At 46.0% G+C, this 21,987-nt stretch overlaps 1 protein-coding gene across 1 annotated transcript in view; it reads right to left on the bottom strand.

Moving 5' to 3' along the window:
- BPHL (biphenyl hydrolase like) overlaps nt 1-21,987 on the bottom strand; it is a 36,619-nt gene that overhangs the window by 1,031 nt on the left and 13,601 nt on the right. The window contains 2 exon segments of the mRNA XM_027602773.2: nt 10,813-10,936; nt 14,121-14,252. Coding sequence (XP_027458574.2) covers nt 10,813-10,936; nt 14,121-14,252 — 256 coding nt within the window.

Below are 21,987 nucleotides of genomic sequence, written 5' to 3'. Positions count from 1 at the left end.
ACTTCTTTCATAAGCTTTTGGTCAAACGTGGCTGGTTTGCAATTTCTTGAATATAGGCAGTCTTCTTTGAGTTCTACAGTTTATTTATTGGCTGTAAAAGTGCAGAAATAAAGTGTTAAAGCTTCTAGGATATAGGCACAAGTTCAAGCTGTTTTGTCTAATAACAACGACATTAAATGGATCCTATTGGGGCAAAATGCCAGTTACTACACCGCCTAATTCTCTGACCTTTCAACAACTGGGGGTTGAGAGCTCTAAGAACTTGAGGATGTGTAGGGAAAAGGAGCCGGGGGATAGAGCTGTCCTTGGACAACATCGAGCCTCCCTGCAACTCAACCACGTGGGGCGTGGGGTAGATACACAAAATAATCTACTTGAAAGAAGTAGATTGTTGGCATCTTTCTGAGGCCCTTGGGAGAACTAATAATGCCATTCATAATAGAACACTCCAAATTCAGTTTTAATGCTATTCAGAAAAAAAAGGATCAACTGCACCAACTCCAAAGGTAGGATCCCACTTGCCCCACAGGAGCAGGGCGTGCAGGGATGCTCGGGGCCTCCATTTTTAGAAGGCAGAAAATAACCAGCAGCCAAGGATACTGAGGTCATAGAACGACGTGTTTAGGCTAAACTGCATCCCCTAATGTGTGCTAAGCTGAACTCTGAAGCAGAGGGACCCTGACCTGCCAAAGCTGGACGTCTTCTTTGTGGGTAGCCAAATTGGTTATCACAGGGCCTACCCCATTTCTACAATTTGCTCAGATTCCCAACAAGGAAGGAGAGACACCAGCTGTGCATCTCTTCTTTTTAGTCTCAGTGTATCTGCACTATTCCTATGGTAATCTCTGGGTCTTAGGGAAATAAACACTAGGTCCTCTTCATAAAAATATGGGAGGCCTGTTTTCAGGCATCTACATTCAGAACTGCACTGGACTGTGGATGGATGGATGGAACGATGGATGGATGGATGGATGGGCTATAAAGAAAATTGCTCTTCTTGATACATTTTGGGGGTCATTTCAAGGTCCTTAGTATATCTTTATCCTTTAGGATTCACTATACTTAAAACCCATCATGTGAGAGGCGCCTGGGTGGCTCAGTCGTTAAGCGTCTGCCTTCGGCTTGGGTCATGATCCCAGGGTCCTGGGATCAAGCTCCGCATCGGGCTCCCTGCTCCATGGGAAGGCTGCTTCTCCTTCTCCCACTCCCCCGCTTATGTTCCCTCTCTCACTGCATCTCTTTCTGTCAAATAAATAAATAAAATCTTAAAAACCTATCACGTGTTCCTCTTTGGGAACAGTCCTCTGGACAAGCATAAATATATAGCTGTCAGGGCAATGTTGCGATATACTGCTGATGTAGATTCTTACCCAAATAACAAAAGGAACTAATCACATGCTCCATGGAGGGTGGTTTTCAAACAATCACATTTTCCAGGAAAATCAGTAGCAAGTCCCCCACCATCAGACACATAGTGCAACTGGAAATGTAGGGGCCTCTGAGGGGGCAAATATAAATTCCTCTTTCCCGGGGCAGGTTCCTGCCTGCATTTGGCACCTTCAGAAAAAGATTTGATTCTAGATCTTTTGAGGAGCTAAAATGTGTCTGATCCCACAGTGTACATTCAATGGTCACTTTACCTCTGCTTGGGAAGAGTCCTTCTAGGATGCTCCTTACAGATGAGGTGGCCAAGGACAAACACGCTGGCCCCACCATACTACCTTTCCTTCCTCAGTCTAACCTTCAACAGCTTTCAAATTAAGCTGTGAGAACTACAGACAGGAGGAGCCCATAAGTAACATGCCGTAGCATTTTTTTCTTCACCTTGGATGTGATAAAACTCTGGTGGTATATGAACCCCTAAAGTTGCTAGTCAAGTCTGTGAGCATTTTTGTTTTAGTTGAAAACCAAAGTAGGCTGCTGGTTCTGTGTACCTGGATCTCTTCCACGATGACAACTGGACAGCCATGTGGCTAACAGGGAGGCCTGGTCACTTTCAGGCATTTCTTCCAAGGCCATCCAGACCTCACTGCCAACAACATCCCCTTTTAATTCTTTATTCTCAGGCACCTGGGTGGCTCAGTCAGTTAAGCGTCTGACTCTTGATTTAGACTCAGCTCATAATCTCAGGGTTGTGAGATGGAGCCCTGCGTCAGGCTCGATGCTGGGCATGGAGCCTGCTTGGAATTTTCTTTCTCCTTTTTCCCTCTGCCCCTTCCCCCACAGTCACTCTCAAATAATTAATAAATTATATTTATACTTATATAAATATAATTTATACATATATATATATGTTCTTAATTCTCTGCTCCTTTCAGAAAGCCCAGTGGGTGGGCCACAATACCCTTCAAGCTGGTAAAATGGGGGTGTAGAGCATGGCCTCCAAGCCTGCATCCTCTCCAGCAGGCTCTCCTCCCCAGCCCAAGAGCCGAGCAGATGTTTGGGAAAGGGAAGTAGACTTCTGGGAAGTTCCTTCCCTCAAATGCAACCATATCTCAAGCATTAGAAAGAAACCAAACTGCCTCAGCGGCTGCTTTTCTGATAACACCACAGCAAGGAGTGGACCCTCTCTGGGCTGTCCAGGTCTGCCAGACTGATGCTTTTAACTCGTGTGTAGAGAAGCAAGCCCTGCCAAACCTGCGGGATGACAGGGGCCACGTTGGGGCCTTCTGACCAGACTGAGAGCTCTGAGTCACAGCTGAACGTAATTGGAGGTGATACCATAGGGTTAAAGGCATGGGCTGTATGGGGTCAGGATGTGTCCTGTCTAATCAATGTGGGATCCATGCTGGCAAGTTATTTCATCTTCCCAGGTCACACTTTCTCATCTGGAAAAGGGGGACAAGTAACAGCATCTACCCCACAGGATTATTCCAAAGACAAAATGAGATAAGGCACACAAGGCACATCGCACAGGATCTTTGGGCACACAGTGAACAATAAATGTTTTCTATTATTTTCTTATTCTATTTGAGTCGCACTTTAGCATATGCAAAAGTCCTCATAATGGTTCTAATTATGGACAGCATTGTTAATGAAATGCTCTGACTTGGGAGCTTAATTTATTTACATTTGGCTAACATAATCTACTCCAAGTAGAAGAGTCTCAAGAGAGATTTTACAAGATGTCATGGGTAAGGTTTGTCTAGAAAGGAGGAGACCCCATTCTCTCTAAAATACAAAGGACTCGGCTTTGTAAGGACGAGGCTAATCCTGTTTGCTGTTCGTCCTGTAACCCGACCGTAAGTGGGGTCTTGAGCTGACTGCTTTCCCTTCAACCACAGCAGCAAGCAGCTAGGGATGAGGAACCAGAAGCAGCCTGGGAGGAGGAAGGGATGGGGAGAGGTAAGAGAAATCACCTGGGGCAGTCAGGAGAGGGGAGGGCAGATATTCCCTCCCCCATCCCAAGGCTAGAGTTGGTCCAGAAATGGAAGTCAAGGCAGCCATCCCTCCTGCACTGTCCACCTCCCCCCAGTAACCTGGCTCACTCTACCAGAGAGCTGAAAACAATCCTTTGTTTTCCATATTTCCATTGGATGGAATTTCCAATCCTCCATAATTGCATGAGCCAATTCCTTATTCCATAAAGTAAACCAACCTCCGCGTGCGTGCGTGTCTGTTGTGTGTATCCTATTGGTTCTGTTTCTCTGGAGAACCCTAATACCCCCATACACCTATCGGCATGAACCTCTGTCACCTAGGTCAGTTCGTTCCAGCTCCTCCTGGCCTACACCAGAGGCCCTGGGCCAACTTACCTCTGGTGGTGGGATCTGAGGAGCCCAGGCAGCTGCAGAGAGGGGTCCTTCTTCCCTTCCATGAGTCAGACAAAGAACTCATGGCTCCTGGCCCACTGCCTAGACAACCTAACCCTCACTACCAATGTGTACCCTCACTACCACCCTGCTGGGACACGCTCCAGTGAATCTACCATAGGCCAAGACCTCTGTGGAGAGTAGCCTGTACCTGTGCCCTCCCCACTGTGATGGCTGGTTTTGTGCATAAACTTGACTGAGCCATGGATGCGCAGCTATTTGGTCAAACATTGTTCTGGGCATTTCTGTGAGGGCATTTTTTGGATGAGATTAACATTTAAATCATTACAATTCAGTGAAGCAGACTGTCCTCCCTGATATAGGTGGGCCACATCCAATCAGTTGAAGGCCTGAATAGAACAAAATGGCTGACCCTCCCTCTGGAGGTTAAGAGAAATTCCTCCTGCCTGACTGCCTTCAAACTGGGACATCAGCTTTTTCTTGCCTTTGGACTCACATGGAAACATCCACTCTGCCCAGTTCTCAGGCCTTCAGGCACACTGGAACCACACCATCAGCTCTCTTGGGGCTCTAACTTGTTAATGTTCCAGCTTGCCCACTGAAGATCTCAGACTTCTCAGCCTCCATAATGGCATGAGTCAATTCCTTATTCCGTAAAGTAAATCAACCTCTGCGTGCGTGCATGTCTGCTGTGTGTATCCTATTGGTTCTGTTTCTCTGGAGAACCCTAATACCCCCATACACCTATCCTGACAACGGTCTGAAAGTCAGGTCAGAGGGCAGCTTGCTACTGACCTCCTATCAAGCGACACCCCAGCTGCCTCCTGGGACCCCTGATCACTTGCACCCACCCCAGCACTCCAGCCACGGAAGTGGCAGCTACTGTGCAGCTCCCACTAGATCTACAAAATATTCTGAAATGATACGTATCATCCCCATTTTACCCACAAGGAAACAGAAGTACAGAAATACATGCACGCTGCTGAAGGGCACACACAGGGACAGCGCCAGCACTCAAACCTGGGTATGAGTCCCTGCCCGTGCTCTTAATCCCCGCTGTGAACGCTGCTCAGGATACCAATGTACCAATCCTGCTCTCCAGCAAGACTCCATTTCCCACCGCTCCCTGGTAGTTCACACTGAACCCTTGGTGCCAAGTCTTTGCACACATGGACTTTACCCCTCATTCTTTCCCACCTGATCTAGCTCTCTGGCCTGGGCCCCAGAGCACACAGTTGGACTCCACACCACACTTTTTGGGACTGAGTCACCGGTCAATGGCCCCTGTGGTGCCTCTCATATTCTCTTTCAAAGCGTACTAAGCACTTTAAAATGCACTAGACCACATCCTGGGACCGGTGTTGACATGCTCAACAGGGAGAAAATTAAATTCATATGCTCACAACTGTTAAAAAGGACCATGCAGTCTCAAAACGATGAGTAACTGGAGAAGGATACATCTGAGTTGCTACCGGAGGGATGAGTACACTTGGCCAGGCAATGGGAGGGGCTGGAGGGGAGCGCCACGGAGAGGGATTCCAGGCATGGTGCTGGTCATCTGCAGCTGGGTCTGGAACCCGGGTCCTGGTCTCTGCTGGTCCTCCTATTCCTGAGATCTGAGCACCTCCACAGAAACAGAGGCTCAAGCACACTGAATTGCACGTCCCGCAAATCCATATGCTGAAGTCCTAACCCCCAGCATCTCAGAGTGTGACCTTATTTGGATATAAGGTCTTTAAAGAGGTGACTAATGAGATCATATGGGTGGGACCTAATCCAACGTGACTGGTGTCCTTCTAAGACGACTATACATAAGCCACATAAAGAAGCCTAAGAAGAAATCAACCCTGCTGATACCCTATCTCAGACTTCTAGCCTCCAGAACTGAGAGGGGGAATACGTTTCTACTGTTTAAGCCGCCCAGCGCCCAGTGTGTGATACTTGTTACAGTGGTGCTGGCTGATCCGTACACAGAGCGACACACACGTGGCTCGACCGGCTGTAAAGTCACATTGTCTTCTGAGCTGGCTCAGCCCCACCGCCTCCCGAGGCTTGCCCACAGCAACCCCAAAGGGTCTCATGGGTGCTGGCCTCTGATCAGCGCAAATCCTCTGAAAGCGAGCTGGGGCTGGCCTTGCAGGGATGCCCAAGAAGCAGCCAGCTAGCCAAGGGGTGAGCGGTCAGGGCTTTGCAGTCTAGGGGGGAGGGCTGGATGAGCAGGGAATGCACAGGGGCTGGGGCAGGACAAGGAGAATCGAAGGGGCAGGGGTGCCCCCACCCCCCACTCTAATCAGAGGAGCTCTTATTTTATGTTATGTCTTGGGTTTTTGCATCAGAGTTTGTTAGGCAGAAGCGTTCAGCTGCCTAAAAACAAGTTTTAAAAACCACTGAACTTGAATGATCCTTAAGGCCTCTTCACTTCCAAGAGACTACCATTGTTCCTCACAAAGAGAAAAAAGCGAGACAAATTAACACAGGCCTGTTCAGCAGGCCTGAACAACTCCACCCTTCATTTGGCCTCCTTTGGAGGAGAGAAAGGCATTTGTCTCATATGTGATTATCTATTTGTTGGTATAATCTCTGAAGGGATAGACTGTATCCTTAAGTTTAATTATAAATGTACCTGGCAAGGTAATGAAATACCAAGTTCATTGGAAACTTGCCACTCTACCTTGCTTTCCTGTTGTCACATAGCCTGCAGCGCTGAATCTCAGTAGGACTTTGGTGCTCAAGGAATCCACCTTCCTTTTCTGGGGTCCGAAGTAAACCACCTGGGTTCTAGGTGGGTTCAGGCCAAACACAAAGGGCTCTTATAGCACAGCAATGCAGGTGTAAAATGCAAGCCAGTTTAAGACAATCATTGCCAAGAATACTTGGCCTTCCACTCATTTGTTCCAAAGAACACTGCTCTAAGAAAATGATCTTCCATAAAATAGTCTCCTGAAATAATTAACATCTGAACAGGAAGGGACTATTTTCTTTCCCATATTGATGTATTCCGTTGCTAGGAGATGGGTTTGGAACAGAATTCCTAAATTAAACATCCTTGCAGACTGACTTGTATTGAACCTGGCTCTCTAAGAGAACACACTGCATTTATCATGAGCATCAGTGTGCAAAAACCTGTCATTTCTGAAGCTAGAAGACAATTAACCAGGTCGGCAAGCATATAATCCAGGCATCTTACCATCATATTAAAATAAGAGTATGTTTATGAGAGGCAGCTGTGCTGTGGGGGAAAAGTGCTATATTAGGAGGGAAAAATATCCAGGATTCGTCATGTACTAGCTCTGCAATCTTGGAAGATTACTTAAGAACTCTCAACCTTGATTTTCTCATCTATACATGGGGACAATATTTTTTTCCAAAAAATCCTTTGTTATGAAGTATAGTTAGATATTATATGTAAAATGCCTTTTAAAATATAAAATGCTATATGGGATATAAAAATTATACAGGCTGATAATAATTATATTTTATTGTAGAATAAGAAGCATGTCCCCCACATTTAAAAACTCTCCTTTTGTTTGTTGAAATTTATCATGGAATAATATGATGAAGAAGTAGTGCAGGGGGGCGCCTGGGTGGCTCAGTTGGTTAGGCGACTGCCTTTGGCTCAGGTCATGATCCCCGAGTCCCGGGATCGAGTCCCACATCGGACTCCCTGCTCAGTGGGGAGTCTGCTTCTCCCTCTGACCCTACCCCCCCTTGGGCTCTCCCTCTCTCCCTCTCTCTCGCTCTCAAGTGAATAAATAAAATCTTAAAAAAAAAAAAAAAAAAAAAAGAAGTAGTGCAGGGGCCCCTGGGTGGCTCAGTCAGTTAAGCATCTACCTGTGGCTCAGGTCATGATCCCGGGGTCCTGGGATTGAGACCCACACTGGGCTCCCTGCTAGGGGGAGCCTGCTTCAGCCTGCTTCTCCCTCTCCCTCTGCTCTTACCCCCCAACCCCGCTTATATGCTCCCTCTCTCCCGCTCTACACTCTCTAATAAATAAGATCTTAAAAAAGAAAAAAGTAGCGGATGGCTTACACCATAGACAAAGATAAACTCAAAATGGATTAAGAACCATTTCTTAATGTGAGGCCTGAAACCATAAAACTCCTAGAAGAGAACACAGGCAGTAACTTCTCTAACATTGGACGTAGCAACTTTTTTCTAGATATGTCTCCTGAGGCAAGGGAAACAAAAGCAAAAATAAGCTATCGGGACTTCATCAAAATAAGAAGCTTCTGCACAGCAAAGGAAATAATCAATAAAACTAAAGACAATCTATTGAATAAGAGAAGATATTTGCAAATGACATATCTGATAAAGGGCTAGTATCCAGAACATGTAAAGGACTTATGAACTCAGCATCCAAAAAAACAAATAATCCAATTAAAAAAAGAAGATCTGAATAGATATTTCTCCACAGAAGACATCCAGATGGCCAACAGACACATGAAAAGATGCTCAACATCACTCATCATCAGGGAAATGCAAGTCGGAACTACAAGGAGATATCACTTCATACCTGTCAGAAGGGCTAAAATCAAAAACACAAGACAAGAATTGGAAAGGACAGAGAAAGGGAAACCCTCTTACACGGTTGGTGGGAATGCAAACTGGTGCAGCCACTCTGGGAAACAGTATGGAGTTGCTCAGAAAGTTAAAAATGGAACTACCCTAAAATTTGGTAATTGCACTACTGCGTATTTACCCCAAAGAATACAAAAACACTAATTCAAAGGGATACGCGCACCCCTATGTTTATAGGAGCATTATTTACAATAGTCAAATTATGGTAACAGCCCAAGTGTCCGTTGATAGATGAATGGATAAAGAAGAGGTAGTATATATACACATAGGAATATTACTCAGCCATAAAAAAGGATGAAATCCTGCCATTTGTAACAACACGGATGGAGCTAGAGAGTATAATGCTAAGGGAAATACGTCAGAGAAAGACAAATACCACATGATTTCACCCAGGGGTGGAATTTAAGAAACAAACAAGTAAAGAAAAACAGACAAACAAAAAAAGGCAAACCAAGAAACAGACTCTTAACTCTAGAGAACAAACGGATGGTTAGTAGAGGGGAGATGGGGGGGGAACAGGTGATGGGGATTAAGAGAACACTTATCATGATGAGCACTGAGTAACGTATCAGACTCAACACAAGAAAGGGCGCCTGGGTGGCTCAGTCAGTTAAGCGTCTGCCTTCGGCTCAGGATCGAGCCCCGCATCGGGCTCCCTGCTCCACAGGAAGCCTGCTTCTCCCTCTCCCACTCCCCCTGCTTGTGTTCTCTCTCTCGCTGTCTCTCTCTCTGTCAAATAAATAAAATCTTAAAAAAAAAAAAAAAATTGTTGAGTCACTCTATTGTATCCCTGAAACTAATATAACACTGTATGTTAACTACACCGGAATTTAAAAAAACAGTAGTGGAACTGTCTCTGAGTCTGGATTCCCTGCTGGATTGTGTGAGCTCTCAGGACAGGGACCAGCACTAACCACGCCAGGCAGTGCAAGCCCATGAGGCATCAGAAATCAGCTCCTGGAGGGAAAGGAGAAAAGGAGGGAGGCAGAGAGGAAGGGAAGGAGGAGAGGAGGAAGGGAGGGAGGATTTTCTTAAGTCATTAATAAAGCCAATTTCAAAAGAATTCCTCAGAATTCCAAAGATGGAATAATGACAGCATCTCTGGAATTAATATATAGTCTGAAGGGGTCAAGGCTCACTTGGATATTTATCCTCTGGTATGTTTGTTAAAAAAAAAAAAAAAAAAAATCAGGTCACTACCCCCTAGGCATACCTCACTTTCTCCTTCAGGGTATGCATCCATTTCAGGGAAAGAAAATGCTAAATTTATTCAACTTTAAATTTTCATCTTGATATAAGTACCAGGGAAAGCTGGCTCCTGCGTTAGCCAAAGTATTTAAAAGAAAAATTTCTATTCCATACAAAAATGCATGGGCTTAAAGAACAGAATTTCTGCTGACATGTACAATAAGCTTCTTCGATGTCCAAGGCTGCTTGGCAGAAACAAGAATGCAAAGAACAAGTAACATGTATCTGCTGTTTAATCAAGTGAGCCACCAACATGGCTTGGTATATGTTGATATTTTGTGATTCTGAATAACAGGCTTCCCATCTGATGTGTACATATTTAAGGCTGAAATAACATGAGAAGTTAACATAATTTTAAGTGGAAAAAAAGCAGGATTCAGAGTTGAATACAGAATATAATTATATTTACGTTTACAAAATACTAGAAAGGAGAAACATATTAAAATTGCTAATAGCAGGGGGCGCCTGAGTGGCTCAGTCGGTTAAGGGTCTGACTTTTGCTCAGGTCCTGATCCCAGGCTCTCTGCTCGGCGGGAGTCTGCTTCTCACTCTGCACCCCGCCCCCACTGCCATGTGCTCTCTTCTTCCACTCTCCGTCTCCGTGCTCTCTCTCAAATAAATAAATAAAATCTTTAAAAAAATGCTCATAGCAGAAGTACTTAAATGGGTGGCAAGCGGCAGGCAATTGGTTTTCTTCTTTTGATTTTAGAAATTTTCTTTCCTGGGTAGATAGTACTTTTATAATGATAAACACATCTGAAAATTTCCAAATTATATAAAACTGTTTTAGTTAACACTGATGGCTAGAAATCTAAACTGTCTGCAGTGTTACAGAACTTGGTACCTATTAGCACATTTGCCATAAGACATCCATCTAAGAAATCCTTTCCTTCTTTACTGGCAAACTGGGAAGGGAGGGGGACACCTTAAAAACTCCGAACCCCAGGGGTGCCTGGGTGGCTCAGTCATTAAGCGTCTGCCTTCGGCTCAGGTCATGGTCTCAGGGCTCTGGGATCAAGTCCCGCATCAGGCTCCCTGCTCTGTGGAGCGCCTGCTCCTCCCTCTGCCTCCCTGTCTCTAATAAATAAATAAATAAATAAGATCTTCTGAAAAAAAATCCCCACCGCAATGTTTCTTTTCCTTCCCTAGCTCCTTCCACGCACGCACGTCCTGAGGCTGTGAGGCAGAGCGCAGGGGCAGAGATGGCACTTACTGCGACCCTCTCACGTGTTTGTGTATGAAGTCGGCGTGGGACCGTGGGACCAGCGGATCCTTCTCTCCGTGCACGATTAAGGTGGGGCACTGAACAAGCGGCAGCAAGTGCCCACAGATATTCCCTGCAAGACAAACAGCACCGAGGATCTGCCTCCATGTGACCAGTGCGCCAGGGGAGTCAGGAGAAGCAGGGGGCTGGCGTCCGTCCTGCCTCCCTCAGGATCGGTGTCCCCGTCCCTAAAAGAGGTGGTCTGCATTAGCCGGGGCCCGAGGGGTCTCCTAGCTCTCACAACCTGTGGGCCTCCTTTTCCAGTTCTCTGCTTTTTTTTTTTTCTTCTTGGTAAGTTCTAGTAAACAAGCAGTTTTGCCTGATTATATGCGTAATTGATGCAAAACAGGAAAATAAACACACCAAAAACCCCACAGCTCTTTATATTATGGAGAGAAGTCCACAGTTTGCAAAACGCTGGTAGATGCTTGGCATCTGAAAAGCTTTTCCCTTGAAATAATGTCTTAAGTGGTCCCCCCGGGCCCCAGCTACCCTCAGAGGTTCTATACCTCCTGTGAAGTTAAAACTTACACATGGCAAATGAGCTGCTCTTCATTCCTCCTGCCTCCATGACATTCCTGTCTGCCATACTCTGGAGATGATAAGGGCCTCACCTCCGTCGTAACAACCTTCCTGAGGCAGATGAGGAACAACCTGGCTCTGGTCCTGCCCTACCATCTCCTGCCTGGGAACTCTTGGCGGTTCCACAGTGAGGAGTTTCAGCCTCCTCCCTGGTCAAACGGGATAGTTCCAGTTCTCTGGGGTGGCCGTGAGGCCAAAAAGAGGTGTCCTATCTACAGTTCTGGGCAGTGGGCAGGTACTCCATAAAGTGAGCTCCTTCTTCCTCTGCCTCCTCCCGGCCTCTGTGGGGGTCACTGGGGCCCTGAGAAAGCTGGGAGCCAGCCCACTGGGGTGCTGCCCAGGCACCTGGCCTATCCCTCCTCCTCAGGGGCCGGGGTGGGGGGCACTGCCTGCTAAATGAGAAGGGGATGGGTTGGCCAGAGAAATACTTCTCTAGGTCTCAGAAGCTGCCATCTCCTGTCCCTGGGATGACACACACTTGTTAACTGCGTAATCAGAGGACGAAGCAGTCATCCCGAGCACTATGGGTCAGACACGATTTCCATGGGTTCATGCCCATGACACAATGCCTTACCTGCTGTAGCTCACTTGGTCTGTACAATCATTGGTAGATCCAGTACCTTTCTAAAGAGAGTCCTAATAACCTTTAATCAAGCGCTTACTGTGTACTTGGTACTGCACCACAGCTGAACATGCAGAACCCTGGTTAGTCCTCAAAACCCCTTACGGGGTCGTTATTAGCTGCTTCAGTTCACAGATGGGGAACGGCAGCTTAGAGAATCTGAGTAGTCAGCCCATCATTTTGACAGCAACCAAGTGGCAAGGCCAGACTTCACACCCAGGCCTGTCTGACTCCAAATCTGCGCAGTTAACCCCTATCCTAAACCGAGCATCTACCAACGTGCACAGTGTACAATTACGACAAAAAAGGGTCCTGTGAAATTAATGAGTGTGAAGGGGAGATAAGTAGTTTATTAACAGTCTTGCTGTAAGATCACTGCCATAGTTCCTCTACATTTTGACATTTTCCCCCTCCCTTTCTTTTTTTTTAATAACCGTATTTGATTTTTTTAATTTTAGGTTTACAGCAAAATTGAGTGGAGGGTTCAGGGATTTCCTCTGTACCCCAGCCCCCCACATGCACAGCCTCCCCCACTATCAATATCTCCCACCCAAGTAGGACATTTTTACAATTGATGAACCTACATGGACACATATGTCATCATCACCCAGAGTCCAGAAATTACATCAGGGTTCACTCCTGGTTGTTGCACATTCTGTGGGTTTGGGCAAGTGTATAATGACATGTAGCCATCATTATGGGATTACAGAGTATTTTCATGGCCCTAAAAATCCTGTTTTGGACATTCTAACAGGTAAGTATTGGGATCTTGTTATTTGGCTCATCTTTTAATCAGGTTTTCTTCTTATTGTTCAGGTTTAAGAGTCTGTTGCACATTTGGATAACAGTGCTTTATCAGATATGCCTTTTGCAAATATTTTCTCCCAGTCTGTGGGGCTTGTCTTTCCATACTCTTGACAGGGTCTTTCACAGAATGGAAGCTTTAGATTTTAACAGATACAGGACATATGTTTGAGCTGCTGATTTAATTCTGCTTCTGCCTCTGAATCTTCCTACCCCACTCTCTAGTCAGGAAAGCACAAAAATTTACGTTTCAAGAATGTGCCTTCTTTAATGGAGAACTGTCTTAGACATCTTTATGGCATTTTTGTTTTAAGAGCTGAGGGAGACACATTTTCAAAGATCTATTTCTCTGGGTGGGTACTGCACTGGAAGAGGATATATTTGCTGTTCTGAACTTGAACCAGAAAAGTAATAGTTCCAAATGTCCTTTTCATTGTGAAAGTTTTGATAGGTGACTCACTCTGGAAATGATTACCTAATAGATCAAACTGCTCCTTCAGCTGCAGCCATTTTGTCACAAATGTGCTCCCAGATTTGATCTCAGCTACCCTCTATTCTTTTAGCAGTTAAAATAGAAGAGTGAGAGATTAGCAATGTAAATGGCTATTGAAAAACAGCCTTTAATTCAGAATTTTTCTTAAAGATGTCAGTTCTTCCTGTTAGTGGAAATCTTGTTAATTTTTCTGATGAAGACAGGGAATTAGAGCCACATAACTAAGTTCTGAAGGTGGGAAATAAATTGAACGCTCTTCCTCAGGCTAATTCTGCTGGAGCTGAAGGTCATGACACAAAGGCCCTTCTTTTTTATCCTGGTAAGAGAGGATATAGCAGGGTCATGCATCTAAATGTGAAAAAGAAAAAAATATGGTACGCACGACAGCTTGTTTGTTTTCTGATTACCCACTCCAGAATTAGAGAAAAACAAACACTATTTGAGGCTTCTGGAGAATTATTTTGTCATCGTACACACAAAGGATTAGAAGGAAAAAGGAACAGTCTATTAAAGACTGACTTCACACTGTGAACCCTGATACATAGAGTAGGTGTATACATATAGCATCGCTTAAGGCGGATTTATTATGCAAGAGCGTGTATGGTATACAATCACTAGCATCCTCTGTTCACGCATTAGTGTGAAAGGACAGTGGGTGAGTGCTTTCATCACCAGGGAATTCTGGAACACCAGGGGAAGAATGCAAGCAGCCTCTCTCATCAGCAAAGGAACAGCTAAACAGGTCACATAACCTACCATCTGGAAGATGTTTAAATTGTTTTATGCCATCCACCCACTTCTCACAGGTTTTGGCAAAGTAGTCATAGCCATATAAGGTTTCAAGAGGTTTTCTTATTTTCTCACTCCATTTAGAAACATCTCGGATACCTGAAAAATAGAAGTATTGACAAGAAGAGGTTTAGTCTAGGGGTACCTGAGTGGCTCAGTCAGTTAAGCATCTGCCTTCGGCTCAGGTCATGATTCTCAAGCCCTGTGTTGGGTTCTCTGCTTGGCAGGAAGCCTGCTTCTCCCTCTCCCCCTGACCCACCCCAGCTCGTGCTCTCTCTCTCTCTCTCTCAAATAAATCTTTTAAAAAAATAAAACATGAACAAATTCAATTACTTAGCCCACTCCTTTCCGTATTTCTTTAAACACACTGATAATTCTAATGCTTCTGAGCGTATTACATCTTGCTTAATAACAGCTTTTAACACAGTGCTGCTGCTACACAATACACCTCAAAGAAAACACACGACTAATGACATGAACTCATATCAAACAATAACCCCTCCATGGCACTCCCGACAGCACCAAGGCCCTGACAGGCACCCTGTATGTACTCAGTGAATGCAATTACAGAGTGGAGGAAAAATTGCTGTTTACAAGTGCACTGCCTTCTAAGGTGGGCGGATGCTGTGACAGAACGAGCCGGATCTGTTCCGACCTGCCCAGGTTAAGCCCAGAGGTGCACATGGAGGCTGGGAGAGCTGACCTGCTCTGCACAGGAGTGAAAAGACTTCACAGAGGGGTGCAGAGAAGTCTGGAAATTAAGAGGGTGTGGAGGAAGTCTGGGAAGAAGAAAAAGGAGAGTTGGAAGAGGGAGAAGGAGAGAGGAGCCAGCAAGAGGTCATAAAGATGGCCAATAAAAAAAAAAATCTCCTACAGATATGTCTACTTTGGGCTCCATTGCAGACCACAGCCTCTGCAAGGTACCCTTGCAGTGGAACGACTAGTTTTTGTTTTTGTTTTTTTTCTTAAGTAGGCTCCATGCCCAGCGTGGAGTGCAATGCTGGGCATGTAGGGAACTCCATGGGAACTCATGACCCTGAGATCAAGACCTGAGCTGAAATCAAGAGTCAGACATTCAACCAAGTGAGCCACCCAGGCATCCCTACGACTAAATCTCCTTCATAAAACATATTCTTTGTTGCATTGTTGGAGTTGTAGCAATTAATGCAAACTAGGATATGAAGGTGTGTGTGTGAGGAAGAGAACCTAAAAAGAGAGCAAAGAGTGGTAAGACTACTCAAAAGGCAGGGTGGCTTTTGCGGGAAATGTAACTGGTAGTTGGGGGTGGGTGCGTAGAGCCGAACCCAAGATTCCTAGATTAAGTGGAGATGAAAATGGCTCCAATCTGGTATGGAGCCTGTGCTTCCCTAGAATAGCAAATGTAAATCCTCTCTGAAAGAAAGCATCATCAATTTGTATGCATGGTCTTGTGTGTGTGTGTGTTTTCAGATTAAGAGTAAGCAAATATTCGCTCCCACTCACAGGTCACAACACAATCAGAATCTTTATAAAGCTAATGAAAAAGCTAAAACACTGGAAGAGAAAGCTTAAGAAATGATGCAGACCACCACACGGAGAGACAAGAAGATGAACAAGAGACATGGAAGATGGGAAGGCAAGGCCCACAAAGTCCAATCAGTGCCCTGATGGAGGAGAACGGACGAGAAGCAATATGGGAAGGAGGACACGGGCAAGAATGGTTTTCAGAACTGATCAAAGATAAGGATCCACAGATAAAAACTGAATGTAACCCAAACTGGATAAATAAAAAGGAATTCGCATCTGGACACACAACAGTAAAATAGCAATACATCAAAGAAAGAGAAGAAACCTGAAAAACAGCAATAGGTGAGACACATTCACTCCAGACGGGGGAAAGCTACACGGGCAAAACTTCTTAACAGTGGTCGAGGAAGGCAGAAGACCATGGAATGGCTGAGCAAATAATTTGCCATTTACATTTCTGCACTTAGCCAAACAATCTTTCAAGAATGAGCGTGGCATAAAGACAGTATGAGGTAAAAACGGAGCTCACTATTAACAGAGCTGCCCTTAAAGATCTTCTAAAAAAATAACTTGAAGACAAAGAGAAGTGAGCTTGGGAGGAATATCTGAGATGAAAGAAGGGGAGTAAAGAAACTGACGAACATGTCCGTTAAGTGTGAAAATACACAAAACTTGCCAAGCTAATGAGAAAACAGAACACGAACATTTTTTTACATTAAAATTAGTTCTGTCTAGAAAGGAAGTGAAAGGACAAGCCACAAGCTGTGCAGAACAAGGACTAACCCAATTACTAACCAGCAAGGGGATAATAATCAGACTGTCAAACAGCAAACACCCTGCAAATCAGTAACATCGTAATAATACTGGAAGTGTTCTAGTCTCGAGCATCATGGAGAGTCCTTGGGTGTTTGTCTGTTAGACTTCACACGGTATGCCTGTTAAACCTATCGTTTTAAAACTTTTATGTAATCTTGATACATATAAATCAACAAAAAGAAACAAAAAGACATGAATAGGGACAATACAGGAGAAGAAACCCCAGGGGCGCATAAATACATAAAAAGATTCTCAATCTTATTAGAAAGAGGAAGATGCAAATTAAGTCCGCCAGTAAGATACCATTTCATATCCATATGACTGGCTGGGACTAGGAAGTCTGATGATTCCAAGTTTTTGAGGATGTAAATTAAGGAATCTATTACGCTCGTGGTGGAAATGCAAATTTATGTAGTTGGAAAACAGCTGGTCACTGGTAACATGGCGTATTTGCATACCACAATATTCAGCAAATCTCACGTTTGGGCCTATACCCCAGACTGATACCACTGCTCATAGGCCCCAGGAGAGATGTACATGAATGTTCACAGCAACAGTGAAAACAGACCTACAGTCCATTGATAAAAGAGAGGGAAAATAAAATACTTTTGCCCAATGCAATACGATACAGCATTATCATGAATGAATCTTAGAAATTCAATGTTCATTGAAATCAGTGAGTCACAGAAGATGATCTATGGTATGAAGAAGGCACTACTTTGTATGACTCAAAAACAAATAAAACTAAATTACATATTGTTTAGGAATATAAACAGATGTAAATAAAATATATAATTACAAAATAAAATTTAAATACATATTGTATACCTTATAATATATAGCATAAATACATATTATTTGTTTAATTTACATATTTAAAGATACACAAATATATTTAACATAAATGTTTAATTTATATATATAAGGTATTTTATTATATTGTTAATAGTATTATTAATATGTAATATAAATGTAACATTTTATAAAATTTTATATGTTTTTATAAAATTTTAATACTTTTTTAAAACTATAAAATTTTATAAGACTTTTAATAAAATTATATATTTTTTATAAATAAAAAAATTCCCCTGTGACAGAAGGCCAAGATCTTTTAATCCAAATGGGCTAATGTTCAATGTGAAGACATTTTTCTTGCTAACATGTAAATTCCTCTTTGGGATAGCAAGAGATTTCTCAAAGTGAATTAACTCGGTCAAAGCAGGCATTTAGAGTGAGAGGTATCTGTTAGTATATAAACTTTAGACTTTAGACTTTAGCTTTAGACTCTCAGGGAAATATTATCTAAATCTCAAGGGGCAGAAAAATCCAGCTGTAGCTGGGGCAAGCCAGATGTTCACACCAAGCAATGTGGTTAAGCACACAGGCTCAGAAGTCATACTGGCTGGGTCGCACCTACTAGCTCTGTGACCCTGAGCAAGTTCCTGAACCTCTCTGTGCTAGTTTCCTCATCTGAAAAATGAGAATTATACCACCACTCTGAGATAAAGAGTAAATAAGTTAGACATGAAATGTGCTAACAACAGTACCCAGCATATAACACTCAAAAATATTCTATGTATTTATATACTTACTTCTGTTAATTTTTAAGAGGAAGCCAGTTTTATCCCAAAGCATAATTTCCACCAAAAAATAAGTAGCAATTATGTTTCACAGTTAAGTTCCTAATTTAACTATTTGAATCAAACTATTTGCTGATGTGAAACATATAATTTGTATCCCCCCCCACCCCCGGGAAAACAGATACATTTATTTTTTGAGCATATAATTTGTGCTAAGCACCAGAAGAAAACTCATTGGCTCACCATTAATTAGTGAATTAATCCAGTAAACATTATTTGAAGGCTGCTGAGCGTTACTCACAGCACGTACAAATCTGAATGAGATTTGGTCTCTGCCCTCAAGGGCCTTATCGTTTAGAGTTGTAAACAACCTCTGTAGAAGAGTGGGAGAGATGTCGTGGGAGAGGCTGGGGAGGACAGAGGAGGGTCAGTGAGCTCAGAGGGCAACGGCAGGAAGTGGCAGTGGTGGTGGGCTTCCTGGAGGAGGCACTGCTGGGTCTAAGTCTGCGAGAACAGAAGCCAGCAAGCAACTATGGGAGCCATTCCATCTATTGCTAGAACTTCAGGAGTTTCCAGGTGGCCGAAGAAAAGGATGGGTATGTGCGGGTAGAGGAGACAAGGTGGCAGCGGATGGACCTAGAAAGATGGGGGCGGGGGTACCAGCTCACTCAAACTTTGTGAGCAAAGCCGAGGAGTCGGAACTCCACTTATCTGGAAAGCTATGCGAGACTTTGGAGGGTTTTCAAGTAAGACATAATGAGATTCACATCTTAGCAAACTACCATCCAGTCAGGAAAGTAGACTGAAATGAGGTAAAGACAGGGCAGGTTGGAAAGTGCTGGTCGATCTAAGTGAAGACAGATGCGGAGGCCTGGAACCGGGGCCTGGCAGGAGGAACGGAAAAGGTGAGATGGATTCCAGACAGAGCCCAGCAGAACGCAAGAAGAATGCAGAGGGCTGGATCACTATACTGCAGACGCGAAACGTTGGGCTTTACTGGCGGACCTTCCCAGTTTGTGCCAACATCACAGGTTTCTTCGCGGGTCTGAGCCCAGAGTTGAGTCATAAACAGCCATGTTAATATTAGCTCATGGCAGGCATTCCATAAATCATAATTAAAATATTCTTTTGTGGAAGAAAGAGTATATTCCACCGAGTGTCACTTAGCAAAGTGAGAAATGTAGCAGGAAGACCAGGTGTGGAGGAAAGATCCTGAGCTCGACTTTAGACACGCTGAATGTAAGGTGCCTGTGGGGCAACCAGGTAAGAAAAATGGACACGAAGTTGAATACCTGGAATTTAGGAGTTTGAGGACGCCAAGGGACGAGGGAAGCTCCTTGGGTATAAGAACGAGAAGAGAAGCAGAGAGCTAAGGATGGTGCCCGGCAGAGCAGAGCAGGGAAGGTGTCAAAGACAGAGACTAAGCAAGGTAAGGGGAAAGTTCTGGACGTGGTGGCAAGAACTCCAGGGCACAGAAAGCTTCGAGAAGAGGGATGTGTATTTTCAAATGCTGCAGCATGACCAAGGAGCCGAAGGGCGATAAAGCATCTGCGGGGCTTGGCAGCACGGAGGCGCTGGTTCCACGAGGCCGGTGGGTCGCCCAAGTCAGGGCAAGAGGGGGCCGTGAGGGAGTGGGCCTGGGAAGGGCAGCAGAAAATGCGAAAGAGGAGTGTGAGGTGAGGAGGGAGCTTCTCGTGGTTTGTGTGCAGCGCAAAGAAGGGAAGTCAGGGTGACTGAACATGGGGAGTTCACACAGTTGTGACTGAAGGGAAGGTGCGACAGGGTGACAGCGCCCAGGACAATCGGGCCGGTGAAAGGGTGTGCGGAATACACCAGCGCCAGAGGCACAAGCATCGGCCGGGGCACGGGCTCCAGAACGGTGGCTGGAGAAGACGCGTGTGGGGAGACCCGGCTGGAGGGCAGGCCGCGCAGGCGAGCACACAAGCAGGTGCCGAGGCAGAGAGGCGCAAAGGAGAAAGTCTGTTCCAGGAGTAGCAGCTGTTCAGCGTGGGAGGTTGGGGGGGGGGAGGCAAGGTGCAGGGGGAAAGGTGCAGGGAGGCTGGGAGGGGGAGAAGGCACAGGGAGGGCGGGGGGGGGAGGGGAAGGCTCAGGGAGGCAGGGGGGAGGGGAAGGCTCAGGGAGGCGGGGGGGGGGGGAAGAGACACGGAGGCGGGGGGGGGAAGCACACAGAGGCCGGGGGGGGGGGAGGCGCAGGGAGGACGGGAGGGGGGGGGAGGCGCAGGGAGGACGGGAGGGGGCGGGGTGGGTGCAGGGGTAAGGTGCAGGGAGGCTGGGAGGGGGAGAAGGCGCAGGGAGGGCGAGGGCAGAGGGGAAGGCGCAGGGAGGCAGGGGTGGGGGGTGGGGAAGGCACATGGCATCCGAGGGGGGGAGGGGGGAGGGGAGGCGCACGGAGGCGGGGGGGGGGAGGGGAAGGCGCGGGGAGGCGGGGGGGGGGGCACCGGGAGGCGGGGGGGGGGGGGCACAGGGCTGAGGTGGGGGTAAGGCTCACGGAGGCCGGGGCAGGGGAGGCGCAGGGAGTCCGGGGCGGGTGGGGGGCGGGAGGTGCAGGGGGTAAGGTGCAGAGAGGCTGGTTGGAGGAGAAGGTGCAGGGAAGCGGGGGGAAGGTGCGGGGGGGGGGGGGGGAGAGGAAGCGCATGGAGGCGGGGGCGTTGGCGCACGGCGGCCTAGGGGGAAGGCGCAGCTCGCTTCAGGGCAGGCAGGGCCCAGGTGCTTGGAGGTCACTTAAGTCACTGAAGGATTATAAGTCACAGAATCTGGTGACCAGGTTTTTGCTAGTGAGGAAACTCTTTCATGTAAGACCAAGTGCCCTCAGAGGCCAAGGGTCCGAAGCAGGAAAACAGTGGGCGGGAAGAAAGGAGGGGTTACGCTTAGAGGTCGGCCCTGGATGCCTCCCAGGTGGCCCGGGCCCCACTCACTGAGACACGGGCTGGGCTGTGGGAAGAGTTATGAGGTAATGAGTTCAAGGCAGACACACTAGTTTTGACAGACTTACAGGCTATCCAGAGGAAGGTGCTCAGCTGATAGATAGAAATCTGGCTCTGGGGCTCAGGAGGAGCCTGGCTGAATAGTAGTTTAGAGAACATCACCCCCTAGTCATAGCAGAAGCTGTGAGACATCTGCTCAAGTGAGTACCCAGTATCTCTTGGGCGTGGGTGCTGGCTAAGCTGGTGTGAGCGCCCCCCCCCCAATGGATTATAGCTGAACTCCAGACGGAACAAGGAGCAACTACATGCTAATGTATAAGAGCAGGAGGCTGAACAGTCAAACCTTGAATAATGACACAGAAAGGGGATGAGTTTCTTATTTCCCTTTTCTTCCTTGGAGTCCCAACTTTGAAACACGGAGTGGGGGGGTGGACCACACATGTGGTTTGGGATGCGGAAAGTGGGAACTTCAGAAGACCCCTAGAGTTAGCCAGAGGACCTGGACCAGGCTCCCCTGCTTGAGGAAGACTGTTTCTCTCTCTCTCTTCCTACTGTAGTCCATGTTGTGAAGGTGCACAGCCATGGGCCTGCACTACTAGTCCAGCAACAGACAGGCCCCTAAAACCCCAAGAGAAGGCTAGCTTTCTGACCGAAGGTACCAGAAAAAGGGGCCCCTAGTAACTGAAGATTGTAGGTGAAATCCCTGTTAATTCTTCCACCTCTTTTCTCTGGCTGCTTTGCCCTAAAGATGGCTCCAGTTGCGCGAAGCACAGCAGCGGGGGGTGGGGGGAGGCTGCTGAAACCTCTCTTTCTGAGAGAAATCTGTTTCTGGTCATAGGAGCTTTGAAGGGGGTCCCTAATTCTGCATATGAACTAATGAAATGATTCAAGTCCTGGGATCACCCCTGAGCGCTCCATGCATGGGGAAGATCCAAAAAAGCACACAGCATAAGCATCAAGAACTGAACTACCATATAAACCACCACC

Source organism: Zalophus californianus, chromosome 7, assembly GCF_009762305.2.
Source record: "Zalophus californianus isolate mZalCal1 chromosome 7, mZalCal1.pri.v2, whole genome shotgun sequence".
NCBI lineage: Eukaryota > Metazoa > Chordata > Mammalia > Carnivora > Otariidae > Zalophus > Zalophus californianus.
The sequence above is the reverse complement of the archived record's forward strand: the minus strand, read 5'-3'. Positions and strand labels throughout refer to the sequence as shown.